The sequence below is a fragment of the Mytilus edulis genome, chromosome 5 (assembly GCF_963676685.1).
Source record: "Mytilus edulis chromosome 5, xbMytEdul2.2, whole genome shotgun sequence".
In the NCBI taxonomy this organism is placed as follows: domain Eukaryota; kingdom Metazoa; phylum Mollusca; class Bivalvia; order Mytilida; family Mytilidae; genus Mytilus; species Mytilus edulis.
Window position 1 is genome coordinate 93,680,792 of NC_092348.1, and position 25,605 is coordinate 93,706,396.

At 33.7% G+C, this 25,605-nt stretch overlaps 1 protein-coding gene across 2 annotated transcripts in view; it reads right to left on the reverse strand.

Moving 5' to 3' along the window:
- LOC139525572 (uncharacterized) overlaps positions 1 to 25,605 on the reverse strand; it is a 53,042-nt gene that overhangs the window by 5,292 nt on the left and 22,145 nt on the right. For both annotated transcript variants that reach the window (XM_071321035.1, XM_071321036.1), the window contains 12 exons: positions 24,673 to 24,842; positions 23,349 to 23,516; positions 22,661 to 22,875; positions 22,048 to 22,098; positions 21,283 to 21,378; positions 20,396 to 20,460; positions 19,334 to 19,456; positions 18,011 to 18,152; positions 17,071 to 17,230; positions 16,114 to 16,295; positions 3,636 to 3,754; positions 231 to 380 (listed from right to left, as the gene is read on the reverse strand). In XM_071321035.1, the coding sequence (XP_071177136.1) occupies positions 231 to 380; positions 3,636 to 3,754; positions 16,114 to 16,295; positions 17,071 to 17,230; positions 18,011 to 18,152; positions 19,334 to 19,456; positions 20,396 to 20,460; positions 21,283 to 21,378; positions 22,048 to 22,098; positions 22,661 to 22,875; positions 23,349 to 23,516; positions 24,673 to 24,842 (1,641 nt within the window). The remainder of the gene's footprint in view (positions 1 to 230; positions 381 to 3,635; positions 3,755 to 16,113; positions 16,296 to 17,070; positions 17,231 to 18,010; positions 18,153 to 19,333; positions 19,457 to 20,395; positions 20,461 to 21,282; positions 21,379 to 22,047; positions 22,099 to 22,660; positions 22,876 to 23,348; positions 23,517 to 24,672; positions 24,843 to 25,605) is intronic.

Consider the following 25,605-nt stretch of genomic DNA (forward strand, 5'->3'; position numbering starts at 1 on the left):
TCTTATTCCAAAGATCATTGTGCGATCAATTCGCATATGGTACATTTAAAAAATCACTCTATAATATAAATACCATGAAAATAAATCCCAAATTACCACCAAAATAAAGGCCTTATCCAGACATCCAGAAGAAAAATTTTTCCACTCTCTTTCCATTCTTGCAAAAATCATGTAACATCAAAACAAAACAAAAAAAAATTATGTAGAACTAGCCCTTGATATATACAAACCTAGCTCTTTTCTTTAACATTGTATGCGCTGCAGGAAACTCACTCATTGCTGACTCAAAGTCAGCTTTACTCAGCATAAACAAGTTAGTGAATCCTTTCACCCTTACATCAGCGGTTCTTCTATTACCCTCTGTCCCTACTGATAACAAACTGAAAGTAAGCCAATTAAAAGAGATCATTTCAGTTCAAAATGTTGTCAAATTTTTTAGACAGAATGTTAATCTAAAGTTGTTTTTTGTGTTACTGGTTTGTTGTCTCATTGGCAAATCCAATAGGGGGAGGGGTTTGGGGTTGGAACCCATCTTTTTTTTACGATCAATGCTTTTAAATAGGAACATATGGTTGGAATCCCTCTTTATCCTGGGTTGTAATCCCCCTTATAATCAAAGAGCTGAAAGCTCTGAGGAAAAATGACGCCACTGCCTCTAATATTGGGATATTTTTATGCAAATCTTGATTTTCACATACCGTAATAAGTTAAACATTGCAACATGTCTCGTAAGCATATAATAGATATTTGTATATGTGTGTGTGAAGTAAAGATGACAACTGACTGTTTTGTTTAGTACAAATGAATAGGTCAAGAGTCAAGACTACTTGAATGATCTACAGTATCCAATAACTACTGGCTGTTTTTTTTGTACAAATGAATAGGTCAAGAATACTGGAATGATCTACAATATCCAATGACTACTAGCTGTTCTTTTATACTAATAAATAGGTCAAGACTATTTAAATGATCTACAATATTCAATGACTACTGGCTGTTCTTTTGTACATACTAAATAAAGACTACCTGAATGATCAAAAGTATTCTAAGTAATGTGTAATTTTTTTCTTGCAATTACATTTTTCTAAATCAAAAATCAATGACAGACTACTAGTATCCTTTTCAAACCAAATGATTATGAAGAGCCTGTTGTAACAAGCTCTAATACCCCACTAGTCCTATAGCATATGACTTTGCATTCTTATTAATTTTTTAACGTTTTTATACTGATTTTTTTTTGTTTTTTTTTTTTTGAAGCAAATTCTATTTTTGTAGATTTACACAATAGCATAATATTGTCATACTAGTTTAATTTCACCTTGAAGATTAGACAAATAGGGATACTCCTTTGATTTTGTTATTTCATGTCAGTCAGGTCGCTTTATATGAAACTGGAAACCACTTCTCTGCCATATTGATATTTTATAACAACTCTGCCCATGACCCATATAATTGATATTCATTCTTTAACCATATATCATAGTAAGCTGTTTTTTTTTATTTTGCACTAACCCACCATCTTTCATGTCATATTTCCGTCTCCATTTAAGTTTATGCTATTGAACCATCATGGTATTAAACACAATTCCAAGTAAATATGCTGTTATAGTGGGTCACCATATATTCAACTTTGGTGGCATTCCAGTTATTAAAATTTGTGTCAGATTAGAACAATGAACTAGACTTGTAGGAATGGATCTCATAATTTAATATGGAGCCATAGTATGCCCAGTAACAAAAATAAACAAGCTTGAAAGGATACATGTCAAGCGGCAAAATGTATCACCAGAGATAACAAGTCAAGAGAGGATGGATAAGTCTCAAAAATGCTTGCCAAACTGAAACTACAGCAAGATCTCCAGACAGGAACGAACAAGCTTTGAAGCCAAAATTAGTTTTCATGTAAAAAGTAGTGGAGGGGTTGATTCACGCTATTAAACCAGACGAACTCCTCAAAAAAGCATGTCCCAAGAGCACCATAACTGCCAAGAAATTAACAGAATACCACGCAACAAACGTAGAGAGCTTCAAATCTAGCTGTTCTCACGCCCCGCCTATAAATCGGCGGCGCTCTCTCAAAGCCAGCATCGATATCGACAATTTATTCACATGTCATACAGATACAGTCTGTTACAGACTCTGCCGCTGTAACTTTGTAAACAAAGATTGCGTCGGGAGTCCAGTCTGCGTCGTTAACCACTAGCCCGATGCCCCAGACTAGTATTAAATTTTTAGCTCGGACTAGTAAATTTTAATTATCGCTAGCCCGACTGGACTTACGGATTAGTAAGAAATATAACGTCCTTTCTATGTTATTTGAACATATTTGAAGTTTAAATTGACAAGTAATGCAGAAAAGATCGTCAAATTAATGCGTACGAACGTAACGAAGTCTAAACTATTGAGATCGATAATTAAACATTTATTCTGAGAAAGTGAAAAAGAAACGTAAACAAGTCGCAATATTTTGATCTGTCTTATAACCAGTAGAAAGTGGACCAACACGGACACATTATATTTTCTTATAATAAAAGCAGTTGTTTGTAAAACGAAAAGACTATCAAGTTTTCCCCAGATTAATTATATATCTTTATTGTTCTAACAATGTTTTAGTTTTACTTCACATAATCAATAAAGTTATAAAAATAGATTTATGAGTATCTTAAGAACATCGTGTTGGTACACTTCGATCTATTTGGTAATAAGAAGGACCGGAGACCAAGTGTCATCAGACGATTCATACGCACCGCGTTTACTAATTTCCGATTATTCAAAACTTCGTAAATCTGGATAAAGTCCAGTATCTATCCAAAAGATGTCAGGATAATTCCGATTAATACTTTTTTAATGGTTGTTAAGGTGAAATGGTAAGAAAGGCTGACATTATTTAGGAGAACTATTTTGTCTAGTGATTGCTGGTCATTGGTGTGTGAAAAGTCCAGAACCATGTCAAAACGGATCTATTTCAAAAGCTTGAATAAATATGAGAAATATAACAAAGTGAAAGCTCAAAATACCATTGGGGTGATACCATTTAATATAACAATAAACATATGAACAGGTCAAATTGTTTTATTCTGTGATAAACTGGTTCATGGTTGATTACTACACATTAATGATAATACAAGCAGATTCCAGTCTGTATGTAAAATAGTAAATACGAAACCAAGCGCGGTAGGCAGAGAAATGTAATGGAAGTTTAGATCAGCAGTATTGGAAACATTCCGCTGAAAGCCTCATTTTCCAAAAATGCCTGGAGTCACCCCTGTGTTGCATTGAAATTTAACACATATCTCCTTTTATTAATTTTCAGTTTTAAAAAAAACAAAAGCAAATGCATTTTGTTGACAGTTAAAAGGTGACATCTTGAAGTTCAAGTTTTAAGTTTGTATTTGGATTGGCTATTTTACTTTTTGGCGTTGTCAGTTTGTTTTAGATTTATGAGTTTGACTGTCCCTTTGGTATCTTTCGTCCCTCTTTTATCCCATATCTGTTTTTGTTAACATTTTAAAATACTACAGAATGTGCAAAAGTTTTTGGCCTTTGTTATCATTAACCCCAATTAAAGTAACTTTTTTTTATAAAAATTTATAACAGTAGTTGAAGCTTACAGTAAAATATTTCATAAAATGTACCTGATTTCACCAAACACAGAACCATTTTTTAAGGTTGCAAACACCATTGAATTGTCCAGTCCACCAACAACTTCTACTATTCCTTGACTTACTATATACATTTCCTTCCCTACTTCACCCTACAAAACATAATAAATATGTTAGGTATGTGTTTAAAGAATACTGTTATATATATGTTTGATTACCTCCCTTACACTGCTTGAAAATTATGTATTAAGAAATGATGATTGTATGAGATGATTAGCTGTAAATTATTTTCAGAGGTTACTAAAAATGTAGCTGGTTTTTTTCTAAAATAGTTTTATCAATAAAATGAATAGCATCTGGTGTTGAGCTATTTTTGTAAGCTCGGAGTTTAGCTCTATAAAATTGAATACAAGTGTCCATATAACATATTTCACTATTATATGTTAGAATTGGTTTGACCTAAGTTTCAAAAAGGTTGCAAGACACTGTCACAGGAAGTTGTCCAAAGCCTGATGAGTAAGAGTTAATAGCAAATAAAACTGTTCTTGCCTTTTTTGCAAGATCTGAACTACAACTAGTTAGTCTGCCATTAGATGTTATAACACATCCAAGTTACTTATATTCATATACTTTTTCAAGGTATTTTCCTTTATATTTCAAAAAGGGTTTATTTATTTAACTTGTGTTATTTTGTAGTATCATGGTTTTAGATTGTTTTGTATTTACTGTTACTTGACATTTATCACAATACTTCGAGAGATTATTTAAATTATTTTGCAGACCGTTTCAACAGCTTAGGGAATTGCTCAAAAGCAAAAAAAATATTTAAGTTCAATAAACCACATTAATTCTGTGTCAGAAACCTATGCTGCGTCAACTATTTAATCACAATCCGAATTCAGAGCTGTATCCAGCTTGAATGTTGTGTCCATACTTGCCAAAACTGTTCAGGGTCGACTTCTGCAGTCGTATAAAGTATCACCCTTCGGAGCATCTGGTTTATAGCAAGGATAGACATATTTTTGGGAGTCTGAAAATGTGTTGGTTAAAGCAGGATGTTGGAATTCTCAGGTGTCAAATTAGGCAGGATACACTGTATCATACAAGTACATATACCTTTTACACACATGTTCTCCAAGCAAGTATAACATAAGAGTAAGTATAAGCCAGGTATATATAAGTACATACCTTTCTACACACATGTTCTCCAGGCAGGTATAACATAAGAGTAAGTATAATCCAGGTATATATAAGTACATACCTTTCTACACACATATTCTCCAAGCAGGTATAACATAAGAGTAAGTATAAGCCAGGTATAAAAACATACCTTTCTACACACATATTCTCCAGGTAGGTATAACTTAAGAGTAATTATAAGCCAGGTATATATAAGTACATACCTTTCTACACACATATTCTCCAGGTAGCTATAACTTAAGAGTAAGTATAAGCCAGGTATATATAAGTACATACCTTTCTACACACATATTCTCCAGGCAGGTATAACATAAGAGTAAGTATAAGCCAGGTATATATAAGTACATACCTTTCTACACACATATTCTCCAGGTAGGTATAATATAAGAGTAAGTATAAGCCAGGTATAAGTACATACCTTTCTACACACATATTCTCCAGGTAGGTATAACATAAAAGTAAGTATAAGCCAGGTATATACAAGTACATACCTTTCTACACACATATTCTCCAGGCAGGTATAACATAAGAGTAAGTATAAGCCAGGTATAAGTACATACCTTTCTACACACATATTCTCCAGGCAGGTATAACATAAGAGTAAGTATAAGCCAGGTATATATAAGTACATACCTTTCTACACACATGTTCTCCAGGCAGGTATAACATAAGAGTAAGTATAAGCCAGGTATAAGTACATACCTTTCTACACACATATTCTCCAGGCAGGTATAACATAAGAGTAAGTATAAGCCAGGTATATATAAGTACATACCTTTCTACACACATATTCTCCAGGTAGGTATAACATAAGAGTAAGTATAAGCCAGGTATAAGTACATACCTTTCTACACACATATTCTCCAGGCAGGTATAACATAAGAGTAAGTATAAGCCAGGTATAAGTACATACCTTTCTACACACATATTCTCCAGGCAGGTATAACATAAGAGTAAGTATAAGCCAGGTATATATAAGTACATACCTTTCTACACACATATTCTCCAAGTAGGTATAACATAAGAGTAAGTATAAGCCAGGTATATATAAGTACATATACCTTTCTACACACATATTCTCCAGGCAGGTATAACATAAAAGTAAGTATAAGCCAGGTATATATAAGTACATACTTTCTACACACATATTCTCCAGGCAGGTATAACATAAGAGTAAGTATAAGCCAGGTATAAGTACATACCTTTCTACACACATATTCTCCAGGCAGGTATAACATAAAAGTAAGTATAAGCCAGGTATATATAAGTACATACCTTTCTACACACATATTCTCCAAGCAGGTATAACATAAGAGTAAGTATAAGACAGGTATATATAAGTACATACCTTTCTACACACATATTCTCCAAGCAGGTATAACATAAGAGTAAGTATAAGCCAGGTATATATAAGTACATAACTTTCTACACACATATTCTCCAGGCAGGTATAACATAGGAGTATGTATAAGCCAGGTATATACAAGTACATATACCTTTCTACACACATATTCTCCAGGCAGGTATAACATAAGAGTAAGTATATGCCAGGTATATATAAGTACATACCTTTCTACACACATATTCTCCAGGCAGGTATAACATAAGAGTAAGTATAAGCCAGGTATAAGTACATACCTTTCTACACACATTTTCTCCAGGCAGGTATAACATAAGAGTAAGTATAAGCCAGGTATATACAAGTACATACCTTTCTACACACATATTCTCCAGGCAGGTATAACATAACAGTAAGTATAAGCCAGGTATAAGAACATGCCTTTCTACACACATATTCTCCAAGCAGGTATAACATAAGAGTAAGTATAAACCAGGTATATATAAGTACATACCTTTCTACACACATATTCTCCAGGCAGGTATAACATAAGAGTAAGTATAAGCCAGGTATAAGTACATACCTTTCTACACACATTTTCTCCAGGCAGGTATAACATAAGAGTAAGTATAAGCCAGGTATATATAAGTACATACCTTTCTACACACATATTCTCCAGGCAGGTATAACATAAGAGTAAGTATAAGCCAGGTATATATAAGTACATACCTTTCTACACACATATTCTCCAGGCAGGTATAACATAAGAGTAAGTATAAGCCAGGTATAAGTACATACCTTTCTACACACATATTCTCCAGGTAGGTATAACATAAGAGTAAGTATAAGCCAGGTATATATAAGTACATACCTTTCTACACACATATTTTCCAGGTAGGTATAACATAAAAGTAAGTATAAGCCAGGTATATATAAGTACATACCTTTCTACACACATTTTCTCCAAGCAGGTATAACATAAGAGTAAGTATAAACCAGGTATATATAAGTACATACCTTTCTACACACATATTCTCCAGGCAGGTATAACATAAGAGTAAGTATAAGCCAGGTATATATAAGTACATACCTTTCTACACACATATTCTCCAGGCAGGTATAACATAAGAGTAAGTATAAGCCAGGTATAAGTACATACCTTTCTACACACATATTCTCCAGGTAGGTATAACATAAGAGTAAGTATAAGCCAGGTATATATAAGTACATACCTTTCTACACACATATTCTCCAGGCAGGTATAACATAAGAGTAAGTATAAGCCAGGTATATATAAGTACATACCTTTCTACACACATTTTCTCCAAGCAGGTATAACATAAGAGTAAGTATAAACCAGGTATATATAAGTACATACCTTTCTACACACATATTCTCCAGGCAGGTATAACATAAGAGTAAATATAAGCCAGGTATATATAAGTACATACCTTTCTACACACATATTCTCCAGGTAGGTATAACATAAGAGTAAGTATAAACCAGGTATATATAAGTACATATACCTTTCTACACACATATTCTCCAGGCAGGTATAACATAAGAGTACGTATAAGCCAGGTATATATAAGTACATACCTTTCTACACACATATTCTCCAGGTAGGTATAACATAAGAGTAAGTATAAGCCAGGTATATATAAGTACATACCTTTCTACACACATATTCTCCAGGCAGGTATAACATAAGAGTAAGTATAAGCCAGGTATATATAAGTACATACCTTTCTACACACATATTCTCCAGGCAGGTATAACATAAGAGAAAGTATAAGCCAGGTATATATAAGTACATACCTTTCTACACACATATTCTCCAGGTAGGTATAACATAAGAGTAAGTATAAACCAGGTATATATAAGTACATATACCTTTCTACACACATATTCTCCAGGCAGGTATAACATAAGAGTAAGTATAAGCCAGGTATAAGTACATACCTTTCTACACTCATATTCTCCAGGCAGGTATAACATAAGAGTAGGTATAAGCCAGGTATAAGTACATACCTTTCTACACACATATTCTCCAGGCAGGTATAACATAAGTGCTTTGGACGTATCAATAATAAAGGCGAGTAAACACAAAAGCGTCTTCAATGTTTCGTATGCTTTACTACAGTCAAGATATACAAAGAGACGTTGTCAAGTGACGACGTTGCGGGCTTATTGTTACGTAAAATGGCGGTAAAACGTTAAGCAAATAAAAGAGTATAAAATACTAAACTGAAACTATAACTTATTCACAACATTCTGGGGGCCGCAAAATGCAATTACTGTTCATGTATTGTTCATAAAAAAAGGGTAATGAAAAAACAATTAAAGTTCATATTTCCAATGGCACCAGTTTCACAATTGGTCTTGTTGTAATCAGTCCATTTGATGTACGAAGTTTGACTGCTCTCACTGCTCCATCTTTCCCGGTGATCAAATCTTCTATTACTGCTAGTTTCCACATCATTCTGGGTGAATTGTCCATGATTTGTACGACGGAACCGATTTTCACATGTGCGCTTTGGTCTCCGGCGACGCGATGAAATTCTCTTAATCCGGTGAGGTATTCCATTCTCCATCGTTTTGCAAAGTGTTCAATCAAAGTTACTTTATGATTAAAACGTTTGTTTGCTTCTGTGAAATCTAAATTTAAATTATTGTCCTCTGAATAAGAATTGTTCTCTTGTGATAATCTTCTTCCCTGCAGTAGATGTGACGCCGTTAGCGGCTCTGGATCTCGGATGTCGGACGACACATATGTAATCGGACGATCGTTGATTACACGTTCAATTTCTATCAAAGTTGTTCGTAATACGTCAGAATTTACTTGAGATTTCCCGAGCACTTTTTTCAATGTCGTTTTCGTAATTCCAACTAGTCTCTCCCACCATCCACCATACCACGGTGCTGCTTTCGGAATAAATTTCCAATTAATCTGAATGTTCATTTCCTTCGGAATATCATGTGAAGCGGAAACAAAGGTTGGTGCATTGTCGGAATACACAGTACTGGGAATTCCTCTCCTACTAACGAATCGTCTAAATGCTAATTTGAATGATTCGATTGTCATATCTGTAACAAGTTCTAGGTGTACGGCACGAATACAAGCACATGTGAATAGGCAAATATACGATTTTGTAACAAGTCCATTATCTTTAACGAATAGTGGTCCAGCGAAATCAACACCAGTTGTCGTAAACGGAATCGTATCGATGACTCTATCTTTCGGAAGCGGAGGTGAAATTTGCTGTGGAAACGCTTTTCCTGTCACTTTTCGGCACTTTACACATTTTTGTACGATGTGGTTTACGCACTGTCTAATGGAAGGTATCCAATATGATTGGCGGATTTGCGTTATTGTCTGTCCAGCTCCTGAGTGTAACATCTGCAGGTGCGCGTTCAATATAATTAAGTCCGTAAATTGATTTTTCTTCGGTAGTAACACTGGAAACTTCGCGGAGTCGTCTAACTGTGAATTGTGTATGCGCCCGGCGCATCGAATAACACCTTCTGTATCTATGAACAAGCGCAATTGTCTTACTAAAGGTAGATTCTTGTCCTTTGACGGGTTCACGAGTTGCTCCTTTTCACTACTAAATTTTCCATTTTGAATATCTGTAATCCATGTACGAGTTGCGCGGTCGATTTCATCTTTCGTAATATATTTTCCGTGTCTAGCATATTTCCTCAAGTTATACGGTCGCTTACTTTTACATAGATTCACAAATTTAAACACGTAGCATGTAACTCGTAGTAACTTCTTCAATGACGAGAATCTTGATATATCGATTATTTTCGAAATTCCATTTAATACACACGGATTCATCTTTTCGTTGTCATCTGTTGTCGTTAACAAAAGAGTCTCTTGTTTAACTTGTGGGGTCCATGTAGGCCAACTGTTCTCATCCGATATCCATGACGGTCCTTGCATCCACAAAGTCGACTCCTTGAATTGTGTTGATGATATTCCTCGAGTTTGAAGGTCGGCCGGATTTGAGTCTGTTGGTACGTATTTCCAGTCGTAGTGCTGTGTCGTTTCTTTAATTTCTATCACACGATTCTGAACAAATCTTCCAAATGATTTTAAAGACGAAATCCAGTGCAGAACGATCTGACTGTCACTCCATAGTACTGTGCGTTGTGGTTTTAGGGTTTTCGTGAGGTTTTTAGCCATTCAAGCTCCTATTACTGCAGCCATCAATTCTAGCTTTGGTAATGTCATTTTGGCGAGCGGAGCGATCCGTTTTTTTGCAACTACGAGAGATGAAGTGTTTCCTTTACATAAGTAGGCACTGGCTCCATAAGCGCGTTGGCTGGCATCAACAAAGACATGTAATGTGATTTTCTCGTTGCTTTCGTTCTCATTTTGATCGTTGAAATAATGTCGTGCGATTTTCGTATTAACTGTTACATCTCGGATGTCATCTAAAATTTCACACCATGATTTAACTATGTTACTAGGTAACACCTGGTCCCAATCGTATCCTTCTTTCCATAATTTTTGTACCAGTAGCTTAGCTCTTACAGTCACTGGTCCAAGAATTCCGAGTGGGTCGTAAATTGACGATGATTTACTCAATATTTCTCTCTTTGTCGCTTGTGAATTGTCAATATCTATACGATCTTCATTTAGTTTCGCAAAAGTCAATATGTCTGACTTCGCATCCCAACGCATTCCAAGAATTTTCGTCTCGCTATCCTTATCAAGTACGTTTGCCTTTGTAGCTTCGTTGCTAAGTTGATTGCTATTTGACTTCCATGTTCTCAAATTGAATCCTGCATTTGTCATGAGTTCTCTAGATTCTTCAAAGAAATTTAAGCAGCTTCTTCCGTATTAACACTTGTAAGTACGTTGTCTACATACAAATCACGCTTGAGTATTTCAGCAGTAGCACTTGTAACCGTTGATAAATGTTTCAATAATGTAGCGTTAAGAATAAATGGCGAACATGTCGCTCCGAATAAAATTACCTTGAATCTGTAAGTCTCAAGTTCACTCTTGGGGTTGCTTGGATCTCTAAGCCAGAAAAATCGGGTGGAATCGCGGTCTTCTTCGTCTAGTCCAATCTGGAGGAATGCCTTCTCGATATCAGTTGTTAATGCGTATTTCCCGTAGCGGAATCTTGTAAGTATATCTGTTAGCTTATTAAGCTGCGGCGGTGTAGAAGAAAGGCAATTATTTAAGCTGGGTGATTCTGAATCTTGACGACAACTGCAATCATATACTATACGTATCGGTGTAGTCGATGAATCTTTTTTCACTGGGTGGTGCGGAATATAATGTACTCGATTAGTAGTCTCATCCGGGGTTTCAACCTTCTCTATGAAACCTCGATTTTCTTGGTCGTTGATAATGTTACTGTATATCTTAAGCATCTCTGGTTCTTTAGCAAGTCGGTTAATCACGTTGTATGTTCTCTTTCTGGCGATCATCTCGTTGCTAGGCAACTCCGGATGTTCCTGTTTCCATGGGAACTTGGCGATGTACCTATTGTCTTTCAAATGAATGTTATTCTCTTGGTAAGTGGTCATTTCTTGTAAGTCCATTTTCGCTTTTACTTCACTGTCATTTTCTGTACCTATGGATTCGATTTCCCAAAATTTATGTATTTCACATTCTTCTAGTCTGTGTGGGGTCAAAATATTCATAATCGATGACGTTGATTGATTATTACTGTTAGTGTTCAATTGTATAGGTCCTGATAGCAAGTATCCAACTTTGGACTGTACAGCGGTTGGTCCGGAACCTCTAATTACTCTGTCTCCAACTATATCCCAATAATAATCGGCGCCAACTAAGACTGATATCTCAAAATCCTTGTCCTGTAAAGCTGGTAGGGCTAACTTCAATCCATTTAAATGCGTAAAACTCGACTGGTTCCTTGCGTATGTATGTATCGGATAAGCAATCTGTGGTACTATAAGAACTTCAATAGGGATAAGCGTATTCGTTAGACCTTTTATATAGATAGTAGCAATTGGTAAATTTCTAACCTTCTTGTTGGATTCACCGAAACCGGATATCGTTATCGCTTCTTTCCTATGTGGTCTCAGGTTCAATAAATCGGCCATCTCTTGAGTGATAAAGCTTCGCTGGGCTCCTTCGTCGAATAGTATATTGGCGGTGTTAAAATGTGTCTTGTCATACGTGATAGGTGCTATCGCGGTTTTCAACAATACTTGCGATCTAACCGATGATGTGGATGAATGCATGCTTGCGACTGCGGCATCGGTATCTGGTTTTGATGTACTGCTATCTTTAGACTTGGTATACAAGTGTGTTTCATTCTTTGAACAAATACTAGTATGGTGTCGTTTATTACAGTTTTTACATGTTTTATCGGATTTGCAATCGGCAACTCTGTGATTTCCTAAGCAATTGAAACATGCCTGTTTTTCCTTAACAATTCGTTTTCGATCTTCTATTTCCATGACATTTTTACAAGCTAACGGGGCGTGAACTCCTTGACAAAAGATGCACGGCTTCTTGGTTATGTCTCTTTTCCCTTTTTGATTAGCGTAGTTACGATTTGTACCCGTAATGAATGCTGATGTGGGTGTGTAATTTGGCTCTATATCATCCCCGTTTACCGACTGACCTGCTTCCTTAATCGTTATCTCATGTTGAATAGCTTGCCGTAACGACGGCAAGTTCCAGTGGTCGCCTCCGTGGGCACGTACCATGTTTTCTCGTATATTCCCAGGTAGTTTATTTATTATTATGGGCACTAAAAGGCTTCCGAACGACTCGTGAGACTCCCCTATACTTTCAAGGCCACGGATGTAGTTTTCCATGCTGTCGTAGAATTTTTTCAAATGTGTAATATTTGACGTTGGACTAGGAAGGCTGATCAAACTCTGCATGTATGTTTGTACTATCTTGTGTGGTTGACCGAATCTTTGTTTCAGTACATGTAATGCTTGTCCGTAATTTGTGTTAGTTATTTGTAGACCTGCTATGCATTGGGTGGCTTCTCCGAACAGTTGAGATTTCAAATAATTAAATTTCTGTACATCGCTTAAAGACAGGTTATCGTGTACGGCAGCACTAAACGAATCCCAAAAGGGTTGCCATTCTAACATATTCCCGCCAAACGTTGGTAAATTTAATTTGGGAAGTTTGTGGTACATGCTTGAGTTTCAAAAAACGGACGCTGATGTATTTGCGTGCATGAAACTGGGCTGTGGCTGACTTTCTTGATGATTTGTGAAATTAATAAACTCGTGTGCATTTGGGTTTAGCAATGACTTACTTGACTGTTTGTCTGTGATTTCCGATTCCTTAATGATTTTTGAAAGTTTGGTTACAGCCATTTCTATGTCATACGTGTATCTGTCGGCTTCCTCTATTTCTTCGCTCACTTCCTCTTCTGATAATTCCTCCACAATCTTCTCGTTCAGTTGGTCGATCGTTTCCTGCTTCTTAGCAATAAGTCCTCGAATGGTAGAAAGTTCGCTAACATCATATTCCTGCAAAAGTTCCTCGGAACTCGGTTCCACTTTCTTTAGCAGCTTTGTAAGAACTCCCCGATGTCCAGCTCGTCTGGTCTTCATCTTCGTTGTCGCGGTACTCATCTTTCGTTTTCTTCTGTTTTTGTCACGGCACCAATGCTTTGGACGTATCAATAATAAAGGCGAGTAAACACAAAAGCGTCTTCAATGTTTCGTATGCTTTACTAGAGTCAAGATATACAAAGAGACGTCGTCAAGTGACGACGTTGCGGGCTTATTGTTACGTAAAATGGCGGTAAAACGTTAAGCAAATAAAAGAGTATAAAATACTAAACTGAAACTATAACTAATTCACAACAATAAGAGTAAGTATAAGCCAGGTATAAGTACATACCTTTCTACACACATATTCTCCAGGCAGGTATAACATAAGAGTAAGTACAAGCCAGGTATAAGTACATACCTTTCTACACACATATTCTCCAGGCAGGTATAACATAAGAGTAAGTATAAGCCATGTATATATAAGTACATGCCTTTCTACACACATATTCTCCAGGTAGGTATAACATAAGAGTATGTATAAGCCAGGTATATATAAGTACATGCCTTTCTACACACATATTCTCCAGGCAGGTATAACATAAGAGTAAGTATAAGCCAGGTATAAGTACATACCTTTCTACACACATATTCTCCAGGCAGGTATAACATAAGAGTAAGTATAAGCCAGGTATAAGTACATACCTTTCTACACACATATTCTCCAGGTAGGTATAACATAAGAGTAAGTATAAGCCAGGTATAAGTACATACCTTTCTACACACATATTCACCAGGCAGGTATAACATTAGAGTAAGTATAAGCCAGGGATAAGTACATACCTTTCTACACACATATTCTCCAGGCAGGTATAACATAAGAGTAAGTATAAGCCAGGTATAAGTACATACCTTTCTACACACATATTCTCCAGGCAGGTATAACATTAGAGTAAGTATAAGCCAGGTATATATAAGTACATACCTTTCTACACACATGTTCTCCAGGCAGGTATAACATAAGAGTAAGTATAAGCCAGGTATAACATAAGAGTAAGTATAAGCAAGGTATAACATAAGAGTAAGTATAAGCCAGGTATATATAAGTACATACCTTTCTACACACATATTCTGCAGGCAGGTATAACATAAGAGTAAGTATAAGCCAGGTAAATATAAGTACATACCTTTCTACACACATATTCTCCAGGTAGGTATAACATAAGAGTAAGTATAAGCCAGGTATATATAAGTACATACCTTTCTACACACATATTCTCCAGGCAGGTATAACATAAGAGTAAGTATAAGCCAGGTATATATAAGTACAGTGAAACTTCTCAAAACCGGCCGCCCGTCGGACCACGGGATTCGGCCGGTTTTCAGGGGTGGCCGGTTTAATGAATTTGAAATTAACAAGAGTTACTTCCCTTCAATATAAGAGTTACTTCCCTTCAATATGTGTGCATTTGTTTTTTTTACCATGTATTGTACCTCAATCATAAAGTTTGTTTTGTTGTGTAAATTTAGCTTTGTATTCTAAATTGATTATGAAATAAATATTAAAACATCATTTGTATCTTTATTATTTTTTATTTTGCAGGAATTACAAATAAAATGCAACTATATAACAAAACAATTTTAATATCAATATATCATATTATTGAAATTTATAGCTATACTAATAAGGGCTGTATAGCCAGTCAAGGTCGTTAAAAACTTCCATTTGTTGTAGCTATACTAATCGATACCATACAATGTCCATATAATACTCCATAAGCAATGCATACACATAAAAATCATCACACCTCAAACTAATAACACACCCTTTAAATGAACTAAAAAGGTTTGTTAAACTTCAAAAGATTATCCCGACGTTAACGAATTACGATTTAATTGCAAAAGTCAAAGTGAGTGATTAATTTTTATAAATTGCCTAAATTTTTTTTTTTTAAATGATCAAATAAAGTAGCCAAGCTAAAACATTTAATGATAATTAACTTTCATCATTGATTAGCGTGGATGAAGATCAAAATCTCTCAACCGATAATTTATTCGGGTATTGATTTGACATTGACAGGTGAACACTACTCAGTGGCCATGCAGGTGTCTAATTGACCGGATTAACTTGTTTGTTTATATAACAGTATTATATATGGACTAATGATTACAAATGAGAAGGCCGGTTTTATGAGGTGATATTTTATTGATTTTGATTACACAAATACACAAATAACGGCCGGTATCCGGTTTAAAGGGGTGGCCGGTTTTATAAGGTTACCTGACCGTTTATTTACATACACGCCGGCCGGGACTTGCGGTTTTGGCCGGTATGAAGGGAGAACCGGTATTAAGAGGGACCGGTTTAGAGAAGTTTCACTGTACATACCTTTCTACACACATATTCCTCCAGGCAGGTATAACATAAGAGTAAGTATAAGCCAGGTAAATATAAGTACATACCTTTCTACACACATATTCTCCAGGCAGGTATAACATAGGTTTAAATTTCAACACCAGGTTAAACAGTAAAGACTTGTCACAGTCCTGAAAGAGTTTCACTTTACTTAACGTGTTAAAGTGGACATGAATAGCTAAGTCTGTCCTCAACTTTGTAGGCAATGTGTCCATTAATGCCTTTTCATCTGAAACACATAAATTTTAATTAATGCATTTAATCTGATGTGTTCACTATTGAATATTGTAATACAGTCTTTTTTTCAATCTTAATTATCTCCCCTTGATTAGCACAAATGTATGCACAAGTTCTTAGGTTCAATCTTAAAGTGATTCTTTGATTTATGAATCAATTTTTATTATTCTGGTGGTTTTTTTTCAAAGTATGAAAATATGTTGTAAGTTTTAAAACATTTTTTAAACTGGTTGATTAAATATGCATAGAATCAATTGCTGTCTTGGATAATAATTGTACAGCTTGTCCAATTATCTTAATTACTTTATTGCAACCAATATGTGTGCTTTGAATATTTAACATTGATGAAACTCATTGAGTGAAATGTTATGCCTTTAGATAAGATTATGCTCAACTTAATATTTAACAATAATTTAATTTTGAATGTAACGCGTCTTCTGATTGGCTGACGTTATTATGTTATGAGCCCATAGACATAATTTAGTCATGTGACCGTGACGTCATAAACGTTTTTCATGGTTTTCTACGGTTTAAAATGGAATTTAGAATTAAATTATAAGAAATGACTGTAATATTTTTTTCTGTCTATTCGAAATAACATAAAAAATGTGGTGCACACTGTTAAATAAACCGCTACGCACGTTATTCAGTGTGCACCAATTTTTTTTATGTTATTTCTTCATAGACAGAAAAAATATTACAGTCATTCCTGAAATAATTTAATAATTCAATAAAATATATAAATAAAGTATAAACCAGTATCTAACCTAAAACTTTTTGTTGTTGCCAGTTGTACAGAAACCAGACCCTAACTTTTTCTCTCATTTCTTTAGGTAGGTTAAGATTTTTAACATATCTCAAAGCTGTTTCCATTCTTTTATCATACATGGTCTTCACTCTCTGTGCTGACTCGACTATGTCACGTATCTAAACAACAAACACAAAATTACTTGAATTGAAATTAGGAGAATATCATTTCAAATCTAAATATAAAACACTGACCAATACTTTGTACTTTGTGATACTGCTCAAGAGATGGTGTCAAGATTGATTGATTTATTGTGTGGTGTTTAATGCCACTTTTAACACTATTGTGCTTTTACAACCACTAACTTCTATTGGTGGAGGAAGTCAGAGTGCCTAGAAAGAACCACGTACACTGTACTTTTGGTAGGAAAACTGATAATCCTAGTCAATTAATTAAGGTGGTACCCAACACCTTCACTAAAATTAATTTGGCTTAATTGTTTAATTTTCATAAAATTTTGACAAAGTATTTACTTTGACCGTTTGACAAAAATATATAAAATTAAAATTTTTTGAACCAACCGTTTTAACAGAAAAATTAAACTGGTTATATAGTAGTTTGACAAACACTAATTTTGATCATTGAGAAGCTTAATATTCCCTAATCAACACAACGTAATTAAAACGTTATCTCCCTGTAGTGTTAGGTACCATCTTAAGATTGGAGTCAAGAGCACCTGCCACATTTGGAATTAAATCTCACAATTTCAGTGTTGACTGGTTAGTGATGCAGTAGTTGAACTACTTAGACCACTCGGTCAAAAATTCAACCCTCTAAAAGGTGCTAAGAAGAGATCATGAGTAAATGAACTCTGACTAAAACTTCTAATTTTAAAATATTGCATTATAGGTTTCATAGTTTTATAAAATGACTCCAGGATTAAAAGTTAGTATACTCACTTGTCCAACTAGTAAAGCAAAGACAAAGACACCTGACAACCAGTAAACTGTCATAAACACATACTCCAATTCATTCTGTGGTTTGTTTATCTTTCCTATAGAGGTTGCTGTCTTGGTTGCCAAATAAAAACACCTGATATATCTGTGGATTAAAGTTATCATTCTTAAATGCCTTCATATGCAATAGGGAGATTTGAAATGTCAAGCTATTCAAAATTTTCTGCATTTTTCTATATCCATGACAATGTTGACATATCATTTCAAACTAAAATATTGTAAAGGAACACATTCTTAAGTTTTAAAATTCAGTGTTAGACCTGATTATCAAACAATTTGAATACTTACATTTTGTTTTAGTTTTACATTTATTTACTGGCACTTGGTTTTCGTTTACAGTTTTATGTAATGTGAATTATTCCTATGACAAAACTTTTCTTCATTTAAGAATTGAATGCTTCTTTTTGTAACTTTATTGAAGTGTAAAAGCGATGACCGAAGTACATTTTGTAAGAAGCACTGAAGCGCTTCATTCTAAAAATGTGCGTACGGTCAACCCTTTGAAATTTCAAAAAGAAGCATTCAATAATATAATAACATTAATTAGCTGGGATCATAAAAACTTCGATTTTTTTATTTAATTCACCTGTGCACTTTATTGTGGGACCTCATAACATCATGAAAGATAAATTTTATTGTGCAATGAAGTTGATTAAGGAATAACGCAAGATTGCAGTTAGCCAATCAGAATAACATATTATAATGAAACATACTAATGTAATTATATTGTGATATACTATTCTCTTTTTTTAAATGGTATAACTGGTATGGACAATTTTTCTTTTAACCTTTCTGAATATACCCATTTCACTTCAGGTTTTTGGTTGCAAAGTTATACCAAAGTTGTAAATTTTCATGATTTGTAATTGGTTAAAATATGTATAAAAGTCTCTTATTTTTTCTTTGTGGATGTAAAAAAGAAGATGTGGTATGATTGCCAATGAGACAACTATCCACAAAAGACCAAAATGACACAGACATTACCAACTATATGTCACCGTACGGCCTTCAACAATGAGCAAAGCCCATACCGCATAGTCAGCTATAAAAGGCCCCAATAAGACAATGTAAAACAATTCAAACGAGAAAACTAACGGCCTTATTTATGTAAAAAAAATTAACAAAAAACAAATATGAATGTTCTTCAACAAAGAACTTTTTATATTCATAATTAATTTCATTACGTCTGAAAAGTGCAAGAAAAGAATTTTGACCAATTTTGTGGTTTTTGTTTGGTTTGTTTTTTTAACATTCTGTATAACTTACGCATTTCCTTCCCCATTGTAGACCCAATCATTTTTATCGAACCCTTCATACAGCGACACTGAATAGTACCCACAAGTCTCTATATGGATCAGGAACACCATGTAGGTCATAGTCTTCAAAATTCTGGCAATAAAATCATTTCTCATGTTAACTATTTAAAAAGTAAAATCACAAAAATACTGAACTCAGAGGAAAATTCAGAAAAGAAAGTCTCTAATGAAATGGCAAAAATCAAAAGCTCAAACACATCAAACGAATGGATAATAACTGTCTTATTCCTGACTTGGTACAAGCATTTTCTTATGTAGAAAATGGTGGATTAAACCTGGTTTAATAGCTAGCTAAACCTCTCACTTGTATGACAGTCACATCAAATTCTATTATATTGACAATGATGTGTGAACAAATCAAACAGACATAATAGGTAAAATGTCAAAATAGGGGGTACAGCAGTCAACATTTTGTTGTAATAAATATTTTATAAGCATTGTCTAAGGTTTGAAGGGATTTAATATATTATGATCACTCTTAAAATGGCTCAGATATGTTTAGGGGAATTAGGAAAACTTATTTTGGAAAATATTATTGTGTTAAAAGAATATGGAATGTATTAAATATTTTCATCAATACTCAATATTAAAACTTCAAAAGTATAGGATCTTAATCAGGCTTATTTTTCTATATTTAGAGAAAATTATTTCATCTTCAATTTGAACTTATCAAATAATCATTTTTTTTTTATTATCAATCTAACTCTATAATATTAAAGTTAACGCATTAATTAAAAAATTGTGAATCTTACTTCAGCTGAAATATTGACATACACCCCTCAGGATATCTTTGGATTGTGTCATTGGCTTGCTGTCTTGACATTTACCCAACATTTATTTACATAGTATTAATGATTAACCTGTTGATTTTTTTTCAAATACAAATCAATATGCCTAATATGTTGCAAAAAACTATATAAACTATTTAGATTCAAGGCAACGATAAAATTTTTTTTTTTTATCTTTGGAGATAAAATTGAAATGTAGACAAGTAATGTTTATATTTACATACCTTAAAATATGTGCTGATCTGACAGCCTGATCACATCTCTGGTAAAATTCCCAAAATGTCTGAATCTGAAAAAAAATGTTTATACATATGAAGAAGAAGAAGAAGAAGATGCTTTATTTCCATAAAATGGGCTCACAAGGAGCATAATATAATATCATTGTAATATAATATTCTTTTACAAATATAATAAACAACACAAGTTACAAACACAAATAAGAAACAACAGTTTGTGAATAAATGCCTTCTAGGCCAAAAACACTTATGGTAAAAACATTAACCTCCCAACTCAGAATGGTAAAAACATTAACCTCCCAACTCAGAATGGTAAAAACATTAACCTCCCAACTCAGAATGGTAAAAACATTAACCTCCCAACTCAGAATGGTAAAAACATTAACCTCCCAACTCAGAATGGTAAAAACATTAACCTCCCAACTCAGAATGTGAGTTCTTATTATTGCAATACACAGTCATATTAATCACATTAATAAAAACCTTCTCTTTTTTGTTCTGAATTTACAGTAGTTAATATGAGGGTTGTAATGGGGGTACCTTCGTGGCGAATAACAGTTAAAATTCTTGCCAAATGACGTTAACAGTAATTTTGGTGTATGATGATGAAATGTACACTTTCTTTTAGACGACGAAAACATCAACTGATTTTGACGAATCACGTTAGTTTTTCTCCAAAAATGACGGAAACCTCTGACAAATTACGATAAGGATATTTTGACAAATCACGTTAAAATATTAACCAATTTGATGCTATTGGTAGCCGAAAATTCCTGTTTGACGCCTGACATTAAAGGGCATTACTACCCTCTGATATCAGTAAATATATGTGACATAGCTCCTCACTAAGTTATATTATGTTGTGAACTGTTTACCTTCATCAATCTTGGAAGTCTCAGAAGGGCAGATGTTCCATGTATGCCAGTCACCAAGTAAAATATGTCTAACGGCATCAATGACAAACAATCAAACTGGAAGGAAAACATATTACAGTAAGCAATACAATAGACAACTTTCAAGTCATGTCCTTCACCAGAAAAGTTCTTCAATTATGTGTGCCTTTATGACACCATTTACCAGATAGAGGTGATTGCCTATATCCCTGCACTTATAAAGTTCATCAAGCAAGACTTTAGAGGGACCTATAGCTGTTATCTTTTGGGTCATTCTGTCTCTGGTGGAGAATCGTTTCATTGTCAATTTAATACTATATTTTGTTATTTCTATATATAAGAATACAGACACAGATTTTGTACAAGTTCCATCAGACACAATGTCTTGTCAGTATAAAAATGCAGGATTCTCATAAAATATGCCAATAAAAATATTAAATGATGTCAGAAATCATTATTTAGTAAAACATTTTTTTTGTAATGAAAATGATATCCTGTTAGAATCTATAGACAGAATGTAGAATAATTTACATTTTTGTGTACTGTGAATTCATTTTTATTCATGGGATATCAATTTTCGTGGATTTCATGGCTATAACAGGACCTCAAATGTTCAATGAAATATAAATTTTTGATAGGTTTGGCAGAACCACAAAATCAAATGTCCATGTTTTCTTTAATCCATGAAAGTTGGTATCCACATAATATAATGAATCCACAGTATGTGTCTTCTATAATAAAATCTACCTTGAATATACTCTTCTTCATGTAATGTTTTCTTGTTTTTTTAACGTCAGTCTACAAAAGCATTAAAAGAAACTATTCAAACAATTAGATATCTATTGAGCATCAATAACATATTGGAGAAGAAAAAACTCAATTGAAATACAAATATCCATCTTCAACGTGATTATCCTCCAATACTATATATGTGGTAATATCAAGAAATGAATGTAATAGATGTATTGGATATTTGCGTATAAAGACACACCATGCTATTCTCAAATTCATTTATCTAAATTAAACAAGGCAGTTTAAATGAATTGGGGTTTTATGCTCAAACTGATCTATGTAAATCTGGCCCTCAATAATTTCTGTATTTTTTTTAATAAGTACATGATAAAGTTTATTACAGAAGTTCAACTACTTGCACTTAATTTGGGAAATCATTTTTGTATGGTATACAATCAATTGGAATAAAACAGCCTTTGCTATCATATATATACAGCTTCCTTTTTAAATACAAATTAATGTGCACTTTTATATAATCAACAATCAAATACAGAATAATTTGCACTTTTATACATTTAACAATCTATAATCTTCATCGACAAATTAAACAAACTAATTGCAAATTTACCTCATTCAATCCGCTGACTAAATAGGTCAGCCTCGGTTTGAACACTAAAATATCCAATAAATAAATAACATCAGCTGTATAGTCTGCTAATAACCAATACAGTTTGTTTTTGTCGTCCATATATCTTGTTTGGAATGATGCTCTTAGTGGAATGGAATAGGCATTGTACATAAAAGTACAGGTTACCAAAAATAACCACCCCATGTAAATTTTACCTAAAACAAGAAACATGTATAAAAAAATACAGAAGTCTTTGTATTTTTTTACCTCATCAATTTTGTTTAAAAATGTGATATACCCCCAATACAATGAATAACCTTCCGTCATAAAATGTAAGTTTATTTAAGAAAATAAATATTTATTATTTTTTTTTTGATTTTATATTTTTTTTATTATATAATTATCTCCCCTTGTATTTATTTTAAAGATGCATTCTATACAAACTATATCTTTTAGAACAAAACCAATATAAAATAGTAATTGTGCAAAATTTTCTCAATACTGATTTTTTATCCAAGTTGACCATTATTGTCACTTTCTATATAATTTGTAGGTGAATGATATTTTTTTGCTGGATTTGTTTCTAAACAGTTGATAATGGAAAACTGAATTTGGAGTTCTGAGTGGAAAATTATATTATCAAAAGCTTCAGATTTAAGTATAAAAAGAAGCAGATAAAACTACTTACTTTGTGCTTCAAACACCTTTGGAAGTTTACAGGTAAATCTGGTTGATCTACAACACCTGAACAGGTGATGTTCTTCCTCAGGTTCTCCTGTAGGAGTAGGCTTGTGACCCGGAATGAACGAATCAATCCTATGTGTTCTTTGTGGTGGCTCTTCAAAGTTGGTGATTGCTGAAAATATAATGAACATTACCTGTTAAATCTGATGGTCCATAAAAACATAATTTTTTTGGCTTATTTGCTCAAAAGAATGTTTAATTAATTAACCTTTAGTCATATTCATTGACTTTTGACTTTTGTATGACTATTTATGAAAGTTTTGACATCTTTGTCCAGGTAATCTTCATATTTTAGCAGGTAGACCTGTGAGCTGTTGATCTCTAATGATACCCATGTTTTAGTATTTAATAAACAGGAAGTTGAAGTAAAATGAATCTAAGAGCACATTACATGGTAAAGCAGGTTCACATGAAGCCTAATAGCCATTTTCAGGAAGCAGTTAAATGCAGTTATATAGAAAATACCATAAAAATTTCATAAATGGCCAGTATGCATTAGAAAAATATATAAACATTCGGTAAACAGAAAGTTGATGAGCAATGGATCTGAAGCCCTTCACACAGTATAGCATGATGACATGAAGCTGGAAAAATATTTTCAGGAAACTATTATACTTCCTTGGGAAAAAAGTGACAAATTTTAATGGGAAGGGCAGACAGGGTTAAACAGTATCCCCCCTTTTGGGAGCAGGGTTATAACTACCTGCTTTTTACTCAATAAAAGTAGTAAATTCTTAATTTTTATGCTTGAGATTTTTTACAAAGTGAAGGATCAAAGGTTAAATTCTAAAACAACCTTTAATCAAAATTCATTTAAAGCCCTCAAAGGCATTTTTACCTCAGTTTCAATGTCATGGTTACTTACACATTCAACAAAATCTTGTGTAAAGATTGTGTTCTTACTGGATATCACAGTGTTAAATACTGTAAATTCAGAATTTATTTTGATGTTTTATTTTTGCAAAAGATGCAACAGGGTTATTATCGCAATAATTCAAACTTGCATTTTGAATTTTTTTCTGACAAACCAGATTTTTCCCAATATCGCCCAAATCAAAATTGCATTTTAGTCTTTAATGATCTTGCTTATTGTAGTTTTTGAGATATATAAAAACAAGAAGGTTTTGGGAGAGGTTGAGGCTAGTTTTGCTAAAAGACTCAAGCTCAAGTATTTTATGATGATGAAAGTTTTTAACAACCTTGACCCGCTAAACAGCTCTCCCTGGGTCGGAGGTATTTTATGTAAAAGTTTAATAGATTAAATATACCTGATAAGGCATCTGAATTAGCATCATACTCTGGTGTATCTGAAGGTGAAGGTGGAATTACTGTACTGGCCTTGACCCTTTCTGTCCGACTAGAGAAAGCTCTGACCAAGTTATGAAGATGTTCACTAAGACTACTGCTCAGGTTGGACAGAGATCCACTTCTAAAGGAGCTATATAAAATAGAAATATTATATAAATCTGAAATATTAAGATTATCTTGAGGTTGGACATTAACCCCCATCTGAAATGAGTTTTGCAAAGTTCAAGTATAATATTATAAGCAGGCACAAAAACTAGCACAGTAATTTAGCAGAATTTCATTCCATTTTTTTAAAGGGAATATTTTCAAAAACCCTTCCATACATTAATTCATACATGCAGTTTGGTTCAAACTAGCCTTGCAGTCAGACAAGTAGATGAAAATGTGATTATCCAAAGGCTGCAACAAGAACTAAAAGCTGTCACAAGTGAAAAAACATTATATTAGAAATAGGAATTGCAAAGTTTAAAATGCTTTTGGCATTTGTATTTTTAAAGAAAGACATTTAGATACTGACCAGTTGGAATCAAGAATTGCCTCTAGTTCCATATTTCATCTATACAAAATAAGGAACTTTTATTCAGGTCCTTTTAAGTAATATTCCTGTCATGTTTGTATAAATACAAATATATATCATAGAATATGTGCTTGTGAGGCTCTATCTTATAGTAGATCTGAATAATATATGCCATCTAAGGACATCTATCATATTATTAAACAGAAATAGAAAATTTCCCTATTGGCTCTGTTATAAGAGCAACGCACTTACAATCTATAATATAAATTTTAGTGGCAATAAAGTCCATTTCTATTTCTGACTTAACCTTTAACACACAATCAATATTTCATCGAGGTTTCAGTGTGTGCGTGTGTGTGGTTGAAAACACATAATC